General features: G+C 47.8%; 1 protein-coding gene across 1 annotated transcript in view; it reads left to right on the plus strand.

Annotated features, from left to right (window-relative positions):
* Itga9 (integrin subunit alpha 9) overlaps positions 1 to 21,559 on the plus strand; it is a 268,798-nt gene that overhangs the window by 174,534 nt on the left and 72,705 nt on the right. The window contains exon 20 of the mRNA XM_055601549.1: positions 13,037 to 13,187. Coding sequence (XP_055457524.1) covers positions 13,037 to 13,187 — 151 coding nt within the window. The remainder of the gene's footprint in view (positions 1 to 13,036; positions 13,188 to 21,559) is intronic.

Consider the following 21,559-nt stretch of genomic DNA (forward strand, 5'->3'; position numbering starts at 1 on the left):
GTGTGTGTGTGTGTGTGTGTGTGTGTGTGTGTGTGTGTGTGTGTGTGCTCCTTTTCTTTCAGGCTGGGGATGAGAGGGTCCGCTACCCAAAGAACTGACCCTGTTCTTTCACTAGATGGACACAGAGCATCGAGGATATCTTCCATGCTCATCAAGAGCAGCGGTCCACCCCAGTGAAGACCTTCATGGGCAGCCCTCCCCATGCTGAGATCACGGTGTATATGTTCCAATTTCTCCCTGGCAAGAATAGGGATTCTTAGAAGGGCACTGAGGGGAGACAGAGGCAGTAACCATGGCAGCCATGGAGGGTTGATGGCATGCACACACCGAGCCACCCATCGCCCCGAGACTCCCTCAATGCTGGCCTAATAAAACTTTATTTGGCGGTATTTTCTTTGGCTTTCAAATACAGCCAGCCATGGGAGGTTTCTGTGTCAGTCTCTCCAGCAGGGTTGTGGTGACAGGGACCGTTGTCATAATAACTGGGCCCAACAAGGGACTTGTAAAGAGGCTGGTGCCCTGGAGCCTTCACACCTTTCCACTTCAGCTGCATGTTTGCTGAGATTTTTGCGAATTATTGCCTCTCTTGCCATTAAGCACTAGACTCGCCATGGCAGGGCAGATTTGTATTTGTGAAAGGAACAAAGCTATGAAGCTGTACAGCTACTTTGTTTTCTGCAAGCACTCGCTCTCTCCTTCTCCTCAAACTTTTTCTTTTCCCGCACTCTCTCTCTCTCTCTCTCTCTCAGTACCATCTGTCCCAAGTTTGATCTGAGCCATCTGGCATAACCGGAGGTAGATAAGGGTGCCCTGCTTTTTCCCAGCTGCACATGAGGAGGCACAGTCCTTTCTTTTTGTCCCCAGTGGTCAGTGGCCGTACCACCCTTTCCTCTGAGCCAAAGGTGAAGCTTGGGTAAAACACAGAATGCCCATAAATCATAGCTCCTTTCTACAGGAGTGTGGGAACCACATTAGAAGACTTCCACATTTTATGAGCTTGTCCTTGACCTCCTTCCAGGCGGTCTCAGTCTGAGCATGGCGGCCTTGGTGGATGCTGTTGGCACCACACCCAAGTCCCTAGTGTGCCAATGAATAGAACATACTGCCATATTGAACTAATGACTGCCCTCTTCAGGTTCGGAGAGTCACAGTGGCCTTCTGACTAAGTCGTTGCTCCTCTCCCCAGGCCTTAACCAACGGGTGATTGTTGTCCTGGGCAGAAGCCCAGCCCCTTAGTGAAGATTAATTAAATAGCACAGTTGATATTGCGCGTGTTCTTGTGAGCCAGACCTAGACCTAGGACCTTAGCCTGCATGGACTGCATCCCTGGTTCCCACGAAATCATCTGGCCACTGAGACGTAGGTTCTGCATCCCCAGAGCCTGTGCTGAGAGACTTAGAACTTACACATCATGTCTGCTCTGTCTGGTCCTTCTTCTCCTGGATAGGCAGAAAAAAGTCCTTTGCAGAAGTCTGAATTTCATAAAGAGCTCTAACCCAACAGACTTAGCAGACATGAGTGGTGGGACAGCCGCTCCTGGTTGCAGGGATGTGGGGTGGAGTGATGTGGCGTGAGAGACTTCCTTGGTGGTTTCATAGGATTTGGATCTTAGGGATTGCCTCCTGATGCTTAATCCCAGGGACTTTGGGACTATCCGCATTCACAGGATACAGGGAGAGAGCCATCCTTGTGGGAGACGCCCCACTGTAAAATGTGCCTACTCAGGAGCAACCAAATAGCTTCCACCATAACAGAAGTGCGTGTGCCCACCTGGAACCATCAGCCTTGCCTTGAACCCCAGACTTTTTTTTTAAGAAAAATGTGGTAATGAGATTTGAACAAGGGGGCCAAATGGAATTGTCTCGATTAACAACCCACTTTTCTTCAAGGTAAAAAAAAAAAAAAGACAAAATTTTTAAATTTTTTCATATTTTTCTTCTGGTGTAGAAGCATGGAAACCATCTGACCTCCTAAGCCAAGAGGGATTCTCTCCGATGCCACTCCTCAGCCCTCCCAGGGTTCGGGAGAACCTGCCTTGTTGTTAATGTGCAGGGAAGGTGGAACCCCAGTGAAGGAGGTCAGCTCTGGGTGCCAACTCCTGGTTACCACCTGCCTTTTAAAAGCTCCCTTCTCATCTTTCATCCTGGCATCCAAGGCTGGGCATGCCCTCTCCACCACCTCCCCCTCCATCAGTCCCCACCATCACTTCCTGTGGAGCAGGAGCTGTGCCGGCCTGAGCATCCTGCCCTGTGGCGATGTGAGCTGGAATCCATACAGTCTGTGAGCTTCGACAGGGCAACAATTGCATCTTGTTCTCATCAGCCTCAATGAGAAAGTTAGTATTTTGTCCAAATGTGGATGTGACAGCAAGCCACAGTGGCATGAGCAGGACTTCCGACCTTGTTACACACATAAATGGCAGATGCTTTAGATAATACCGTAGATATTTTGAGATGCCATTTGTCCTCAGAGTTGTGGTTGCTGTCAAGTCCACTTCCATGTCTCACTTTCCACTGTGTTATTTTTCTAGATCACACATTTGTTCAATACGATTATCATCCACTTTTGTATATTTGATTTCTTCATTACCCTACTTTCCATTTCATGCGTCCTTTTGAGCAGGGTCCTTCTGGGTCACTGTGCTGCCCACGGGATGCAGCAGCACAAAACCAGGTTAGAAATATGTCCTAGATGTTTCCCTGGCATATATACTTGATGCGAGGAAATCACGTTCCAGTTCGCCGTGAGGCCGCCACAGTGTTGTAACATCTGCAAGCGGGTCTTCTGGAGGCTAGGTCATTTCTTAGACACGAATGGCCAGGCTTGAAAGCCACAGTTCCTCCCTGTGGCTCCAGGAGCACTGGTGGGGACAGCTATACGTCATCCCCTGCTCTCTGCCCAGTAAGGACCCAGGGCACTCCATCAGAGCATCTGTGGGCATAAGAAAGGAGGCTCAAAAAGGAGGAAATTGCTATGGTGGCCTGTGTGGGCAGCCATACTGTGGGCAGCCTAGGTGGCTGCAGCTGCAAAGTGTGTGCCTAGTCACACCTGCAGGCCTCATGGACCCAGGGGCCAGGGGAGAAAGAGCTTGTGGCTCCTGCTCCCCCACGGCCGCCTCACTTCACAGCAGAAGGATGCACAATTAGGAAAACTTGTCATTTCAGGATATATATATATATCTTAACCTGTCGTCATTGATGTCATCCATTGGGAAACATTGTACCTCTTCTCAAGGGGCTGTGATCTCTTCAGTCATCAGGCTGTCATATGTGTGGGCATCACAGGTGTGTGTGACACACTGTGGTGTGGCAGAGGGCCTTTGGCTGAGCCAAGGCAGCCATCCCTACACAGGCCACCCCTCTCCCTCATGGCATCAGGTCTTGCGAATTCCTCTGCCTCTGCCCCCTCCCCCCACCAAAGGATTTTAGTCCTTAATCCAGTTGTTACGGGGAAGGAGCCTGATTCATTCCAGATGTCCCAAGACTTCATGATTCCGGAAACTCCTGAGGTAAAGGCTGATGAGGCCCTGAATTCCTTTGTTATCAGAGAACCAGTGTTTCTTTTAGCAGTTACACAGATGGCTCAGGAAGCTCTGGAGCCACCTAGAGGGACCAGGGGACCGGGTGGGGGCGGGGTCCTCTGGCTTGCTGTGTTTCCTCATTAGAAGAAACAAGGTTGTTGATGGCTCTACCATTACATGCATTGTTGAATGAGCTGGTGCAGAATCATCTGGGACATGAACACATTACTTTCAAGTACTGTGGACTGGCTGTACTTCTCTGAACCTTGCTGAGGAAGCCACTGCTTTGGTTCATTTCTTCTTAGTAAATGTATCTTACTTTTACTGCGTGAACATAGCACTGGCCCAGATGGGTGTATCTGAGGAAGGTAACAAGTATTTCTGCATCATATAAACGGATTTTCAGCCCAGATAGTCAGTCTTATTCAGCCATCTCTCTGACTCACTGCCAAGTATCAGTGGGGTACCTTACAGAGCCCCCCAACCTCTGGCTGGAGCCAATTACCATGAGGGTCTGTTCCTTGAGACTGGAAAGGATTCATAGTCCATGGCCAGATACACAGCATACCCCAACCTATGCAGCACACACTGCTGGAGAAAGCTGGCATTTACATATGTATATATGTTTATATATTCTGTTTAATGATAGCAGTTTGGGTTTTTGCATTGTTGAGGGTAGAAAAGTCATAAACATATAGACAGGCGGTGGTGGCATATACCTTTAATCCTGGCACTTGGGAGGCAGAAACAGATGGGTCTCTGAGTTCAAAGCCAGCCTGGTCTAAAGAGTGAGTTCCAGGACAGCCAGGACTATAGAAAGAAACCTTGTCTCAAAATAAAAAAGTCATAAATATGAAATCTGTGGTCATCCTCCATTATCCTTGGAAAGTATGTCCCAAAACTATGCCTGAAACCATAAATAAAATTTGAACATTATAAATTGTAGTAGGGGTCTCTAGAGAAACAGGATGGATGAATGAATATAAATGGGATTTATTAGGGTGACTTGCAGATTATGGTCCAATGAGTCCAACAATGGCTGTGTCCTCATGGAAAGTTCAAGAATCCAATACTTGTTCAGTCCACAAGCCTGAGTGTCTCAGCTGGTCTTCAGTATACACCAGAATCCTGAAGAAGCAGGTTCTAATGCCAGTGAAGAAATGGGCCTGCCAACAGGAGTGAGGGCCAGCAGGCAAAAAGCGAAGGTTTCCTTCTTCCATGTTCTTTATATAGTCTGCCACCAGAAGGTGTGGCCCAGATTTAAGATGGATCTTCCCACCTCAAAAGATCTGGATTTAGTGTGGGTCTTCCCACTCCAAATGACTCAAAATCCCTCACAGGTGTACCCAGCCATTTCCATTTTAGGTAGTTCCAGGTGTAGTCAGGTTGATGACCAAGAATAGCCATCACATAGAACATGTTTTCTTCTGTGTGTACAAATTAGACACAGATAATTTGATAGCAACAAAGTAGAATAGGTATGATAATTTGCTATAATAAAATGATTATTATTATAGGATTAGTATTGATAATATCCTCCAGGCCATTATTAATTAAAACATGAAAACCATGTGAATGCATGCCCCCCCTCCGGCCAGCCATGTTGGGGACCAAATATGAAATGTCGCCCACAGGTTTATATTTGAACGCTCAGTCCCCAGCTGGCGGCACTGCTTGGACTAAGGAACCTTTAGGAGGCGGAGCCTTGTGCCAGGGGCAGGCTTTGGGAACGATAGCCTCATCCTGCCTCCAATTATCTCTCTCTCTCAGCTCCCAGTGTGTGGCTGAGATGTGACAGCTCTACTTCTGGTTCCTGTTGCCAGCCCTTCCTCACCATTAAGGACTCTCCTCTAGAACCATAAGCCAAAATATATGTGCAAAGTTGCTTTTGGTCATGCTATTTTATCGCAGTGATAAAAAGAAACTAATACAAGCCAGCATTAGGATGTTAGTCGCTTGTAATTTCTGGGTTTTGTGCTTTTCTCTGTTTGCTTTTCTGGTTCTCCTTATGATTTTGTACCTAAGTTTCTGAGTTTCTTCTTGAGTCTTTTGTTTGTTGTTGATTTTTGAGTCAGGGTATTATACATCCCAAGCTGTCTTTAAACTTGCTAGTTGGCTGAGAATGACCTTCAACTAACGATCCTCCTGCTACGCCATGTAAATGCAGGGGTCTGTGGTGGTCTATGCCACCATGCCTGGTGCTGGGTTCTGGCTTAATTCTGTCTAGTGAAAGCAGGCTGTTTTCCTATGCTTACTTGTGAAAAAAATGTGGATTTGAATCCTGATACTCACTGGGAAGAGGTCAAATGATACAGCCATTAGCAATCAAATAAGTCAACAAGCTTACTTAATCCCTGGTGCCTTTACTGTAAAAGGAAGATGTTGGTCTGCCATTGACTCTGGCAACAACTCTCTCAGCTTTGAAAGTTCTAGAGTCTCTATAGTTTGACCCCGTAGTACATGTTCATAAACATGGATCTATTTTCCTCCCTCTTTTCTGGACACAGTTTCTATCATTTGCCTCCAATCTCTTGGTCATCACAACACTCTTGTCTGTAGAGTATTTGATGAGGTCACTTGGTCTGGTATCTCACCACTCAAAACTGATGCTGGAAGCTTTTTACTTTTGATGTATAGAAATGTCACAGGTCCAAGAGTGGATTTTTGTGGCGTTGGTCACAGAGAAGTAATTTTCCTATAAACAGCAGTTGCCAGTGTTACAGAGGAGAGGTCCAAAATGTGGCTTAGAATGAAAAGGCTTCCCTGAGGAATCACAGGAGCTCTGGAATAGTTGATATATGCACGTAGACTTGACCAGGGAGTGAGCACCATAGCTGCGTTACAGGACTGAATGTTGTCTGTGTCTTGGGAGTGTCTGCAGCTGCCTTCCTAGGATCTCACAGGATATCCTGTGCTTGCTGCATATCATCTCTGTCTTCTCGCCTTGACCATCCTTAATCCCCCCAAAGAGAGTTACATTTGGAAGTACACACAGTAATCTATGCCCTCAGGCTCACCAACAGGTATTTTTTTTACATCTTAAGGCACAGTAGTTCGAGGCACAAATAATGCTCCAAGGACTTATGGTCTAACAGCTTCGGCACAGCTCCCTGTATGAAATAACCACCAGCCACAGATAACTCATACATGCCCCTCTGAGGCAATCCTCCAATGGTCAACCCTGGTTAGGAGGTAAACTTAATACCCGTGTGCATCAGGATTGAGGAGACTAAGAGCCCATAGAGGCTGAAACTATATGGAGCTGGGAGCTAGCTCAGTCAGACTAGTGCTTGCTGGACAATCATGAGGGACCTAAGCTTGGTCCCCGGAGCCCACACAGAACACTGAGCATGGTGATGCTTGTTTGTAATCTCTCAGAGCCGGGAGGTACAGAGGGTCAGGACCCTGGGGCTAACCAGCCAGTGGTGCTTCCTTGCTAGCCGGCCAGCGCAGCTTACTCAGTGAGCTCCAGGCCAGTGGGAGACCGTCTTAATAAACAAGGTGGCTAGCTCCGGAGATATGCCATCTGAGGTTCACCTCTGACTGCAATACCCACAAACACCCACCTGTGCGCGTACACATATGCGCCCACTAGAACACACAGAAGAGAGACTGAAAGCACAGTGCCTGGGAGACACCCTTGTGGAAATCACCCATGGAGCACAGAGGTGAGGTTGCGTGTTATGTTATCCAGAGCCCGGAGTTCCTCCTAGGGTGCTCCTGACCCTCTTTATCAGGATTAACTTGTGGCTCTATCTTTCTAGTGAGTGATAGGCTTCACTCACTGGCCGAGGACCTTCCAGCAGACAAAGTCCTTGCTAGCTAGAGCCCTTGTATCCCTGTCCTGAGTTTCTGGCATCGTTCCTGCCACCTCTGCCACCATCTCTTCTGCTCATCAGAGGTGCTTGCAGTGAGAGCCACCTCCCGTTGCTACAACAGCCCTCAGTCAGTGACTGCCTGGAATCAGGGCACAGATATTCCTCTCCTAGATGGCACAGCTGAGGCTTTCCACAGTTCCAGAATGATTAGGTTCAGGGCACCCAGAGAGGTCACTGGCTTGCTGCCGCAGCCCTCAACAGTTGCCTGTTTCTCCGTGTCTTCTCCGGATGAGTTTTGGAGATCTCTCCTGAACTATCACTTGCTCTCAAGCCTGTCCACAGTCTCCTTCTAGAGGACCCCATGCTAAGGTGTCCCTGTTTTCCTGAAACTCATGGCTCACCTTCTTGTCCCCAGCATACCCATGTGACAAATGATTCTCTTTTGATGACTATTAATGACGCCTTTTATGTGAAAGTGCAGCAAAGAGATCTGTGTACAAAGGAACATGACCCACTTAAAAGGCCGCACAAGCAAATTAGAATTAATGGGAAAATTTATCAGAGGATAAAATTCCTTGAAAATTAGAAAGACTGTTCTTCAGTAAATAAACAGGGGCCCATGGAATGTCTGGCGCACGAACTGTACATGATTGTTTTAAACTCTTGGCAGGCCAGTCTGAGGAGCAGGTCCTCCCAGAGTCCTCTCTGTTCAGATGTCATTAAAAGAACCTTTCTTGCCAGAGTCTTCCTGGTGGGGTTCATTATATGAGACCCCCAGCATGGATGGATAAGGACACTCGATACTAGCTCCAGCTCAGGCCTGGTGTGGCTGGGTGACCTCAGCTGAGTGGCTCCTCTCTCAGACTCAGCTTCTCCCTCTGGGAAATGTGAGGATTGGGCTGATGGTCTGCCTTGGAGATGTTAGAGTGCTTATTTGCTAATCTGTGGCTGGGGGGCAGTTCATAGAACTCCATCAGGAGAGGCCAGCCTCTGACACCCCACCAAAGGATTAAATGACCAACACAGCAGGTCTGTGCTAGACATTCTGTGGTGTTATCTGTTGAAGAACAATCTTCTTAATTGTCAGGAAATTATATTCCCTTAGAAATTCGGTGCTGGAACCAATTCTGCCCCTGGGAGCGCAGTAATGAGCAAACCAAAACAAAAGTTCCTGGCCTCTGCTGTTGGACCCTGTGGTACACATATGGTCCCCTGTCACAAATTAGTAGCAAGCTCTACCAGTAGCCACACATATAAAAAGAATGATTCTTCCTACCCCAGAGCTAACTATTAACTGCCACTAGCTCCTCAGGAAGGGATGGGGCCTGGAGAGAGCGTCCCTGACCTGTGCTGGAATCTGGGCTGGATCAATCATGTCGGGGTAACCACAGCTTGTGTGCGATATTAAGGCTACAACCGCGTGGAGTCTGGCCCCTTCCCTTACACTGTGGACCGGGCTAAGTGGGCTTAGCCGGCGTGTTGGTTTGAAGGCACATGCTCCCCAGAGGCTCATGTATTCGAATGTTTGGTCCTCAGTTGGAGGTGTTTGGGAAGGATTGGGAGGTGTGGACTTTTTGGATGAAGTATGTCACTGGGGCTGGGCTTTGAGCTTTCAAAAGCCCACTCCAGTTAGCACCTCTCTCTCTCTCCTTCTCTCTCTCTCTCTCTTTCTCTGCCTTGTGATTGTGGATTAGACATGAGCTCTCACCTAATGCTCCAGTGACATGCCTGTCTGCCTGCTGCCATGCTGTCTGTCATGACGGCCGTGAACTCTCACCCTCTAGAACTGTATGCCCCAATTAAATGCTTCCTTTCATAGGTGGCCTTGGTTATGGTGTTCTGTCACAGACAGGAGACTGAAAGACGTGGGTGACAGTGGAAAGGAATGGGCTTTGCAGGCATGGAAGGCTCTCAGTTCTCATCCAGCCTCCTTAGCTCTTTGCTTCATGATTTCTTTATGTCCAAAAGTGGCACTCCCATCAGCTCCTGTGAACTTTCAGAAAGGCTTACTTGACAGCACCAGTTCCGTGCTAGCAAATTGTGCCTGACAGAACCAGCCCCAGGCTAGCAAACTGCATTTTCATTTCATTCCTAAGAATAACTTGGGAAGAAGCAGCCTACTGTTTTAGTTAGAGAGTTTTAGCTCTAGAGAAAGAATGAAAACAACTTTGAGGTTTCTTTTGAAAAGTTTTGAGTTCACATTCTACCCTGGAAGGTGCCTGGCTTCCACACTACAGTCACTTGGCTATGAAAAGCCAGGAATGACCTTACTGCGTGAATAAGTGGCGGAGCTGTGGGGGCTGGCCAAACTTCACATGTCCCTGGCCTGATTCCTTGGCATTTACACATGACAGAAAAAGACCAGTCTTGTGAACTATGACACTGGACAGTGGTAGCAGCTCTCTAGCCTGTGGCGCTGTGCCTTCCCATGTGGTCTCTCTGCTCAACAGCCCACAGAAACTGTCTGAGGTGACTGGGCCTCTGTGAGCATGTATGTAGGTCCTTCTCTTGACGAAGCTAAGTTAATGCTGTCTCATAACTCAAGGCCTGACAATTCTCCTTTCATGTTACAAAAGCAATCAGGGACAGAAATAACCCATCAATTGTTTAAGACCAGAGTGGCCAACAATAATAAATCATTGCCACAATAGCTTGAGGTCAAGGTCTTAATTCGTTGGAGACCATTCAAGAATTTGAAACTCTTCTTGGAGTTAATTTTTCACATCTTGTTTGGATCCTCGGAGTTCTCGCCTCCAAAGCAGGCCATCCGGATTTCTTGTCGCGCATGTTTTTCTTGTTGGTGTGCCAGACATGCTGGAGAGTGCGGGTTGCTTTCTGCCGATGGACAAGGACGGTTCCTCCCTCGCCCTGAAATCTGTTGAGTGTTTGAGCAGACCTCTTCTCTTGCACGCTGCATTAGCTATGTTAATTGCTGCAGACCGCAAAACATGCCTGTTAACGTAAATCTAATTTATGTGAAAGATACAAGCTGGTTCAGATGAGGCTTCAAAGAGGGGTGGAGGGGGCCAATGATTTCCACAGGAAACAAGGGAGGCAAGGTGTAGCTGGAGGACGTGCCTTCCTGGTCTTCGAACCCTCTGCAGCCAACTCAGGTGACCATAGGACCATCATGTTCTCACACAACCCGCAAACTCCAGAGCTGTGATTGAGAGTATCGCTCATCAGAGGGAGGCCGTTTGAACCTGGGACTGTGCTTAATCCTGTGCCCACAGCTGAAAGACCATGAGGGACATCTGCCCCACCTGCTGATGATCGCTTCACATCTGTCACGGGGTCTGCTGAGCCAAACAGCCAAAAGGAACAGCTGTCAGTTGCAGCAGGTCTCACAAGCGTTTCCACATCTTCCATTGGCCAGTTGGCCGGTTACAGATTGGCCACTGGAGTGACGTTTTGCCCAGAGCTAGCATCACTTGGTACTATGTCTGCACTCCCTTCATTCCCATCCTCATCTTCCTGGGCCAAGTCATTCGCTGCTCTCCCTGCCATCGCCACATCCCCAACCTCTTCCCCTTCCCTCCTCTCCCGTCTTTGACTCAGTTTCATTTCTGATACTGAATACAAACATGTACATCAGAGTCTGGGCACCCCACCCACACTCAGCAGCTAGGCTTCACACTCTCCTCATTCAGCTGCAGCCTTTCCACACATCAGCCAGGCCCCCTGTGACATGCTCACTCACTGTGCTTTCCCTGAGGGCTCTTTCCCATTCGTGTGTAAATACACTATGATAATTCCCATCTTAAAAAAAAAAAAAAAAGGTATCTCCACAGACGGCTTCCCCAGTAGCTCCTATCCTGTTTCTCCACCTTACTAAAAGAAACATCTCCGTACACCCTCTTTACTCCCTGTTAAATGTAGTCCCCTCTCACCCCAGTCAGCTGTTAACCATGATTCAGGAGTAATTCATAACAAGGTCACCAGGGACTGCTGTGTCCATCAAAGCTTGTGGGTCATGGTCCAATATGGGGGGTTATAGCTGAAGGTGGGGGCTTGCACAATCCGGGCCGTGGAGGTTTCTGGACTCACGGTAACTAAAATAATTCACATGTAAGATATTCCTCGCCCATGTCCGTCCCACTGCCTATCTTCTCTGTGTCCCATTGTGAACTTTGACCCTGCATGCCCGCAACCCCACGTTGCCAAAACATGTTCCCTGAAACGTCCATGCTCACGGGTGTCACTCTCTTATGGACTGCAGCATTTTTACTGGACATGCCGTGTTTTCTGCTTTCATAAAAACAAAATGGTTTAATTGCAGAAAACAAAGATTTTTAATGATTTTCTTCCCCCACTCTTTATTATGTGGCAAATGAGTATGTATTTCTGAGATGTTTTAAACAGTATTTTTTATCCTTTGAGTCTTTCATACCTGACCTTTCACCTTCTTCCACCTGACCTGTTGCAGGACCCTGGTCACCCATGACCTTTCACCTTCTTCCACCTGACCTGTTGCAGGACCCTGCTCACCTATGACCTTTCACCTTCTTCCACCTGGCCTGTTGCAGGACCCTGCTCACCCAGCTTCTCTCCAGAGTGCTCCAGGGACTGTTTCCCTTGCATCCAGGAGGAGACTCCGGATATGGGCCCCAAGAGTCCTTGCGTCTCTGCTGAGAGCAGGAAGGGGCGCCCGTCTGTATCACATTTACACCAGGGTCTTAATGGTGACACACCAGGACCTACAGAACCTGCCAGATTCATTTTCTTTCCCTCTCTGAGCTCATTTCCTCTCAATCCGCTCAGTCCTCACCAGCCTCTGTTCTCTTCCATGAACACGCCAGATCTGTGCCCACCACAGTAAACCCTTAATTCTGCATATCCCATTCTCCTTCTCCCAAGTTTCTACTGAGAGTTCCCTCCTCTGGAGGCTTCCCTGACGACTGTGTTGGGAGTCCGTCCTGCCCTCCTAGGTTTCCACAGCTGGTTATGCGCACTGGCTTTGGTGTGCCTCTTCTGTTTCCTTGAAGTTACATGCTACTGCTTCCAGTGTCTTGCCTTCTTTTCCTGTTGTTAAGGAAAACACCAAAGAAGCGTGAGGGAGAAGGGGTTTATTTCAGCTTACACTCGAGATTACAGCAGGTCACGGCAGGAGGTCACAGCAGCAGGCATTTAGAGAGATGGGTCGATGCGTCTCTATCAGGCAGAGGTGAATGCGTGTGCTCAGGCCGCTGCGTCACAGCCTGCACTTCCTGAGCAGGGAAGAGTTCCACCCACAATGAAGATGTGTGGTCCCACCGCAATTAACACCCCACACAAGCATGTCCAGAGGCCACAGCCCGCGAGATCCTAGGGTCTGTCACATGGACAATTAACAATAACCATCTCATCCAGCATATGATGAGAAAAACAGTGTCTGCTCCAAAGAACTGAATGAATGGATTTCACATAAATAACAGCTATCCGGCTGTTAAATGTCTTTAAACTTTCCAAGTTTGATGTATAGAAATTCTCGTGAGACGTGCAACATTCTAGTAAGATCAAAAAATGTAGAATCCCTTGTTTTTTTGGAAAAAAAAAAAAAAGAGGCCCACAGGTGCTGATCGCCCACAACCCTGCGCCTAGTGAATGGGGCTCTGAGCATTATAGCTGGGTTGCTATTTCCCTCCACACTATCCCCAGTGCCTCCTGTCGTGTTACCGTAAGTGCAAGGAGAGTAATCAATGTTTGGGTTTCTCTGCAGTGTTGATGAGAAAACCCCACACCTGGCTTTGGGGGCTGTGAAGAACATTTCTCTGAACATCTCCATCTCCAACCTCGGGGACGACGCCTATGACGCCAACGTGTCCTTCAATGTTTCCCGGGAGCTCTTCTTCATCAACATGTGGCAGAAGGTAGGCGAGCTCCCTGCGAGGGAGCCACTTTCCACCTGACACACCGGCTCACCTGCTGCGCATCGTGGACCAGGCGATGATCCCACAAGGTCACTCCTGTGTAAGGAACTTGGAATTACTAGAAGCTGGCTTTCATCCTGGACTAGGCAGGCTGCTGGTACGGCCAAGAAGCAGCCATAAATGGGTATCACGGATAATGTCTGTCCTTTATTGCATTCTATCCCCTTTCTCTTGTGATTAGACTCTCTCTGAGCAGCAACGGCTGTTATCACACATAAGTCAGTAGCTGTGAAAAATAAGTATGAGTGGATCCCTGTTCATCACAATTGCAATTGCCAATAAGGCACTCTGTGCTCTCTGTTACATGGTTATCTGTGTCAGCTAATCCTTTGCCATATTTAGATATTTATTCCTGCCACATTCAAGGGAACTGAGTTAATTCGGTGATTTCCATGAGCTGAGTGAGCTTTTGTAGAGCCAATTAGTTTATTCAAATGAGTTGAAGTTTCAATAGCATGAGTCCAAAAGAAAGGGCAAGCTCTTGCTTTCTCTCTCCCCTGAAGCCCTAATGCCCCTCAGTGCCCCTCTGTGAGAGAGGCTAGGCCCTGGGCAGGACAGACACCACTCTAAGGCCCTGCGCAGGACAGACCTTACTCAACCCAGTTGCTCTGGCCACAGCTATTCGGCTGTTTGCAGCTTTTCCCTGTTGGCAGCGTTGGCCTCACTGAGCTGGTGTTCACATGGAATCCGAATCACTTCATGAGGGAAACCTTCACCTGGCCCTCAGCACGTGGGCACCCTGAGGTACACATTGAGCAGGTGGGCTTCCCATTGAGGTTGTGGAAGATTAACTCAATGTTGAGTTAATCAGCCATGAATTATAGACAAGGGCTGTGGTCACTAGAGGACAGTGTGAGAAGGACGCAGCTAATTCAAACGTTTTCTATAATTCGAATAAAACATGTCCCCTGATTACATCCAGCCCATAGTCACTGACCTAGACTTGTAGCCTGGCTGTCTGTCCTATGCACCAGCCCCATGCTCTGACCTGCCTGCCTGTCACATGACTGTATTTCTGGTCAACTTTGTCCGAATCCTTGGTGTATCTCATATCTTCCCCTTAGCAGCAGATAAAGTAGCCAAATATATTAGCATCTGGATCGTGTGTGTGTGTGTTTAGTGGACGGAAGGGAATGAAAAAAATCAATCCAAATGTAGCATCCATGTCATTATTAAAGCCAATGACTTAGGTGAAATTTGTGCTTTGGGATGATGGCGGAAGCAGCTAAGCTAGTTTGCATTTAGACATAGAAGTGAAATAATAGGTGTTGAGAGTGAGGTGGAGGGAGTGTGAGCCCTGTGGTGGTTAGCAGATGTGAAGCTGAAGTTCCAGCTGTCTCTCTGGTGGTCAGTGTGACCTGGGTCCAGGGTACCGATTTCTTGGGCTGTACTAGGAATTGGATGAGGCCTGTGATGAGCATGTGTACAGCATGTCCCTGCCATGGTAGACCCCGACTCCCACCATATGCAAACACGTGCTACACAGACCCATCATTCACTCAGGTTCTATTGGTCCCCACCTTATGACAGTTCCGCTTTCCCTTATCCAACTTTATGATGGTGCAAAAGTCAGACACTTGGAGAGAAAGTCTGCTTCTGGGTGTGAACTTGGGTCTTCTGCTGGGCTGGGGTTTGCAGCTGGGCAACCACAGTGAGATCTTACTGGGAAAGCCATCAGGCCAGAGAAGTTGGAAGATAAGACTCAGTGGTGAGAGGCTCGTGATGAAGAAAGGGTGGTCATGAGCTCACGAGAGAGACAGCCCTCACCCATCACTCTTCGTGAAACTTGCAGAGTATGGCCAAGCAGCCTGAGGCTGTAGTTCACAACCCACTGTCATCAGTCACTGAGTGGGGGCTGTGGAACTAGTCACAGCTCCATCTTCTGATCACCTTGAGAGACTGAGATGAGGGGATGAACCCTGTGTCCTTTTACTCCTCCGAGACAAAGGCCTGATGAGGGCCACAGTAGTGGATCAGTGTATTGCTGTTTCTGAGAAATGAATATTTAGAATTTCTAATCAGCCTGGGTCTCCAATCTGGGCTTTGGGGCCTTCGTAGACAACCACATTAGCTTCCTTTTTATGACAAGTTGCATCAAGGACGGGTGGCTTTGTTTGTGTTGTAAAGTGAGTCTTCCCTCTAATACCTACCTCTGCCATGGAATGGGTGTTCAGTTTCTCTCCGGAATCTCTCTTCTCACTTTCAAGGCAAGCCGCGCAAGACGGCGCCAGATGATAAAACTGATCAGCTTTCTAATCTGAACTGAGGGAGGATTTGGACAGTTAATGTGTTTGCATAGCTTTATATTTGAGGGAGAACCTGACCTTTCCTAGGGCGGAAGGCTCAGGGCAGGAACCTTTGAGTCTGGGCATGTGAACAAAGTAGGAGATGTCGGAGGAGCTGGGGAGTCAGGCATTGCCAGGGCAGACATGCACCCCATCCTCCCGTAAGGAAGCAAAGCACAAGTGGCTTTCCTTCACTCTGTAGCTGCTGCCATTGCAGCAGGCTTGATTGCCATTGTGCTCTGCCGTCTCCGGTGTCTCTTGTCGAGTTAATAGCAGCCCCCAGTAAAATGCAGCCCTCAGATGTTTATAGTCACCATGGCCTGGCCATTAAGATGATGAATGAACTCACTGCTCACCCTTGTAAGACAGCCCTGCAGGGGAAATCAATACTTAGAAAACAGTAAGTCTTTCCGCCCCTTTCCTGTCTTTGATCCCATGCCCTGAGCCCTTGGTGACTTTACCTTGAACTCCCTGCCTCATGGCAGGCAGCGGTCCTCACCTGGCCCTGGTCCAGATGCCGCTCTTACCCTGAATTCTCCTAGGTTCTCACTTCCTGTTGGAGTTGCTTCTGAAAGCCTTACTCCTTCTCCATAACAGACTAGGAGAAGGTGGAGGAGAGCAGGTACCCCATCTCTGCTTCTTTACCTGTCAGCCCTGCCTGAGTGCTGCCACCGAGAGATGGCAGCTAGACGGAAGGTCCCTGAGACTGCTGGCTCTTCTGGTGGCTTTGGGCACCAGGAAGTGATGGAGAACCCCAGATGTCCATGTCCAATCACAGTGTGGGCTGTACTCTGCGGCAGAGCTCAGCTTTCCTTCGCATGAAAAGCTTCATTTGTGTATTCACAGCATTTCAAGGGAAGGCTCCAGTCTAGCTGGAGAAATGTCAATAAAGCTGTGACTGCAACAAGAATCAGTTAAGAGTGATTCCCGCCACCATGCCGCGGGCGTACCTGTGAGAGGGGTTAGTACACATTAGAACTTCCACATCCTCCTTCAGCTAGACGCAGAGCAGAGTTTAGTCATTTTTCTCCTCCAAAGGGGAAAGGAGGATCCTGCCTAGACTTTAAATCTTTTTTCTCCAGCAACAGAGAGAGAGAGAGTTAAAAAATTAAAACCAAGGTCTGGGAGATGGCTCAGCGGGTAAGAACTTATGAGCAAGCCTGATGGCCTGACTGGATCTCCAGAGCCCCTATCATGGAGGAAGGAGAGAACAGGCTCCACAAAGCTGTCTTCTGACCTCACACCATACACATACACACATCACAGGCTCCCAGTGATAATGAATAAGGAGACTGGAGAGATGGCTCAACAGTTAAGAGAACTTGCTGTTCTTGCAGAGGACAAAATTCAGTTCCCAGCACCCACATCAGATGGCCCCCTCTCCCCTGTAACTCCAGCGCCAAGGGAAAGACTGGCTCTGTTCTGTCCCACCTGGAAGCCGGAAGATGTGCTTTGACCTACAAACAGCAGACACTGGTTAAGAGCAGCTTAGGAAGCTATTTAAACCCCCAGTCCTACCCACCCTAGAGGGCGAGATGTGGACAGGTGGGTCCAGGAATGAAAGGCAGGTCAAGCCTCAAAGGATACCTGGTGGGTACCACTGTGGACCACAGGGGCCCACACAAACTTGCTGGTGGGGTGTAAACTAGCTAGCCTAACCCCTGTGGCTAAGCGTATGAAGGTTGCTCAGGAAATAGACATAGATCCATGAGGTCTAATGGATAACTCAGGTCTACTCTTGGTGTTCACCTGAAGGACTGCACGTCAACGGATCTCAGAAACAGCTCATCAGTTTTTACAGCTTTGTTTGCAATAGCCAAGTTCCTGAGCCAGCCTAGCTGTGCAGCAGGAGACAAACGGAGAGAGAAAATGTGGCTTTTATACACAGTGGAATGTGTTTCAGCCATAAGAAAGAAGTTACGTTATTTGTAAGAAAATGGACGCAACTGGAAACAATAATACTGAGCAAATTAAGCCAATCTCAAAAAAAAAAAAATGCTCCTCTCTCATCTGTGGTTCCTATATTTTATATGGTCTCATAGAACTATGTGTGTGTGTATTAAATGAAAGCGGAAGTGAGATTGTCCAGAGGAACAAAGGGAATAAGGGGAGAGGGCAGCAAAGGAGAAAAATGAAGAGAATGTGTTCAACATCTAACAAACACATGTAAGAAATCTAAATTTAAAATAATATTTTTTGAAATGGGGCCCTTGTGTTGGCTCGCTATGCATGAAGGAGGAGGTGATACAAGCTCTTTGACAAATCAGCACAGTTGCGCACACGCTGGGAAAAGACAAGAACTTTGAAACCAGGAAAGATTTTCAAGGCTCCAGATGAAACTCCCAGGACCTGCTTAAGGTAGAGAGGGCAAGGCTAGCGATGTAGCTCAGTGGCAGAGCACTTGCTGAGCATGCTCAAAACCAGTGAGTTTGAAAGACTTCAAGGGAAGTACTTCAGCATGTTTAAAACATGTGAACTATGCCTAGGGCCGCAGGCACGCACCACCATACCTACCTAAATTTTCTTCCAATTTCGACCCCATGTGAGGGCAGTAATGTTGCTGATTTCTGATTTCTTCCTGGAACTGATCTTGCACCAGCTTTCCCTGAAGAGTTAGAGCCGCCTTTTCAGCCAGAGGTAGGAAGGTAGACTGCTGGAAGGAGATTCCACCATCCAGGAGGCCAGGAAAGTCAAATGTGCTGGGAGCCCCATCGCCTTCGGTTCCCTCCCTCTGCCGCCAGCCTTTGCATCCCCCATACACTCTGCACCCTGCACCTGAATAAGTTTGCCCCATTCTGGTTTGTCATTTGTCTGTCTGTCTGTCTCTGTCTCTCTGCTTTTATCCACTGAAACATCTCCGCAGACCTGTGTTTGTTTTTTATTTTGAATACCCCGTATATGTGACTCTTTAGAAGACTGACTCACCTCAGGTTGGTGGAGCTTATTTAGCCATGGTCATAATAGCCACAAGTGCCAGGGCCTGGATGGCAGAGGCTGCCGATGCAGAGGCTTCAAAGCCCAGCACACAATTCAGACCACCTCGGAGGCGTGAGCTCCCTCTGGGCTTTGCACTACCCCCTTCCTGCTTTGCCTTATCCTCCCTGCGTTACTGTCCTTCCTGGGGACACATTCTCATACAGGGTTTTGTTTTGTTGTTTGTTTTGTTTTCCTTTTTCTTGACCCCCGTCTCAGAGTCCTCTTCTGGGCACTCAAGCCGAAAACAGATCCTCATCTCCCCATTTTTAAAAAGACAGGTGTAATTTGTTTTACAACAGACACATCAAGAACCTGACCAGTCAGAATGGTTTAGGATGTTTCTGTGTGACTACAGTTTTTCCCCCTCAAATGATGCTGTTTGGTGTATCATTTGGTGTATCTTATCTTTGTAATGTGACCTACCTGAAGTCTGTAAGTCCAGCCTATTTGGTCTTCGAGGTTTGACGAACCCAGTCTCGTTAAGTCTGAAGTTTTTGCTCAGTCATTGCTTTCTTTATAATGGACTACTTATACTTAAAATATCAAAGTGTTCATGTAACTTTTCCTTTAACCTTTTTAAGGAAATGAATTCTATTTTTTAAGGAATGGAATATGCTGCTGATTTAATTTCTAATTGTTTGCTTGGTGTGTTTGTCTCTATAATCAGGAGCAAGAGGGGGCTCTTAGTTTGCTCTCCTGTGCAGTCTTTGTCAGGTTCTGATGCTGGACTTTTGCTAGAATTTTAAATAAAATAAACAGAAAGCCTGATTTTTGGGGGGGAGGGGGTGGAGTCTGAAGGCGTGTAGCTGCTATTGCTGCAACAGCGGACAATCGGAAGGACAGCCTTGCTGGGTGTGCATTTTTAAACCACAAAGTATGGTCAGCTCTGACTTCCTAACCTGTTCTATCCCCACAGCAGCTCAGTGTCCACTTTTCTGAGGGGCAAACCAAGACGCAGCTGCTAAAACTGGGTGTTAGGATTCAGGCACAGACAGGCCGACTGCAGAGGTCTCCGGGCTTCTTCGCAGAAAGAGGCTAATCTTCATGTCTGGTGGTCTCCCTGGCTGCCCACCTGGCTTGTAGCCCTCAGCGCTGGAGAGCCAGGTGCTTGGTGAATGAGTCCTCTCACATTACATCATTACCGAGTTTTCCTGTGTGGGGGGGGTAGCAGGCAGGACGTGCTGATGATTTTTCTGGGGCAGCTGTGTTTTGTCTAAACAAGGCTCTCTTTAGTACCCCAGGGGTACTGGCACACAGCCCTAACCCCTACCAGGCTCCCACTAGAGGAAGCTTTCCTGTGGTGCCCATGTGTTGCCACGATGGATTCTGGAAACTGCCAGGGCTTCGCAGCCTTTTGAATTTCTCCTCTGGAATTAATTTGTCCCCAGGTGAACTCAGCTAAAGGAATATCACACTTAAGTGCTTTGCCCTTGAATGGGCCAGGAAGCTGGAAAAAAAACAACTCACAATCTGCCCATTTCCCCTTCTGCCTGTTAAGTACTGGACACTGGAAAAAGTCATCAGAGGTAGGGTCACGTGGCCCACAGTGCGGCAGATGCCCAACTGTCTGGCTCTATCTCCAACTCAGCCATCATTTTCCCAACTCAGGTCCAAATATTGTTGGGGGGGGAAAGCTCCTAGCTATATGCTTAAGTCACCTGTAAGATGCTAGCGGCACAATACCAAGGAACAGGAACTTCATGAAATTGAACACATGACAACCAGAATCCTATTGCTGACAGATTTTAGTATGATTATCCTATATTATATGACTAATATCTACTTTAAGTGAGTATATACCATATGTGTCTTTCTACTTCCCTCAGGATGATCTTTTCTAGTTCCCACCATTTGCCTGCAAATTTCATGATTTCCTTGTTTTTAACTGCTGAGTAGTATTCCATTGTGTAAATGTTCCACAGTTTCTGCATCCATCCCTGCACTGAGGGCCATCTGGGCTGTTCCCAGCTTCTGGCTGTTACACACTGTGTGCACACCGTGCACAGACACACACTCAGACAAAACATTTGTACACATTGCACGTGATGCACAGACATGCAGGCAAAGCATCCCACACATGAAGAATCAAAAGAAACTTCAAAGAGAAAAAAGGGCTTGTTTTAGGGACCTGAAGCTAGCTGGATATCCCCTCCATATCCACACCTTCTGGACATCCGTGCCTGTCTTATTTGGACAGCCTGGGATCTTGGACTCGGCTTTTCCTCTAAGTGAGGTTTTTCAGACTATTACTTTTCCTGTGATTTATTGACCCAAAAGCAAGTGGTTGTCTGCCATTTGCAACCCCTGCAAGCAAGGCATGGTGCAGTGGTCCTGGGCAGCAGGAAAAAAGACAAGCCACTATGGTTGTGCTTTGGGGGTCACTGATGGTAGTGTTTGGGGCCCTTTGAGAAGCATACAGAAGTTATCTGGCAATGTTCACCCAAAGGACAGGAGACTAGAACATTCTTCATTCACCAACTTCATTCCTGGTTGGTTAAGTGCCGGGCAGGGGACCATTTGAATGTGAGTGTCCCCAGAACTATCTGTTGAAGACAGCACAGAGCTGGGCTCGGGGCTGGGCCAGGAGGAGTTCATTGCACCTGAGACTTAAGCTAGACCTACATCTGACTGCCCAGCCCAGCCTCACACAGTATGAACCCTGCTTGTCCTTGCTGTCTGTCTTCCAAGCAAAAGATGACAGCCATTGCCTCTCCATTTGTAACTAGGTACTAAGATATTCCACAAGCCCAAAGGGAAAGCAGACCCTGGTAGTTTTCCTTTATCTGTGCTGTCAGCTATTTGTCATTCATTTCTCACCTGAGCAGAAAACAGGCTGGCTGCTGGTTCATTCTTTTTTTTTTTTTTTTTTTAATGGAAACCGAGCTGTTGATCTGGGGGAGAAGGGAGGTTTCAGGGAGGGACCAGGGACCGGGAGGAGTGAAAAAGAGGAAACTGCAGTCAGTCTGTAATGTATGAGAGAAAATAAAAGTTAAAAGACAAAAAGGAAAGAAAGAAAGAAAGAAAGAAAGAAAGAAAGAAAGAAAGAAAGAA

Source organism: Psammomys obesus, unplaced genomic scaffold (assembly GCF_907164565.1).
Source record: "Psammomys obesus unplaced genomic scaffold, mPsaObe1.curated_primary_1811, whole genome shotgun sequence".
In the NCBI taxonomy this organism is placed as follows: Eukaryota; Metazoa; Chordata; class Mammalia; order Rodentia; family Muridae; genus Psammomys; species Psammomys obesus.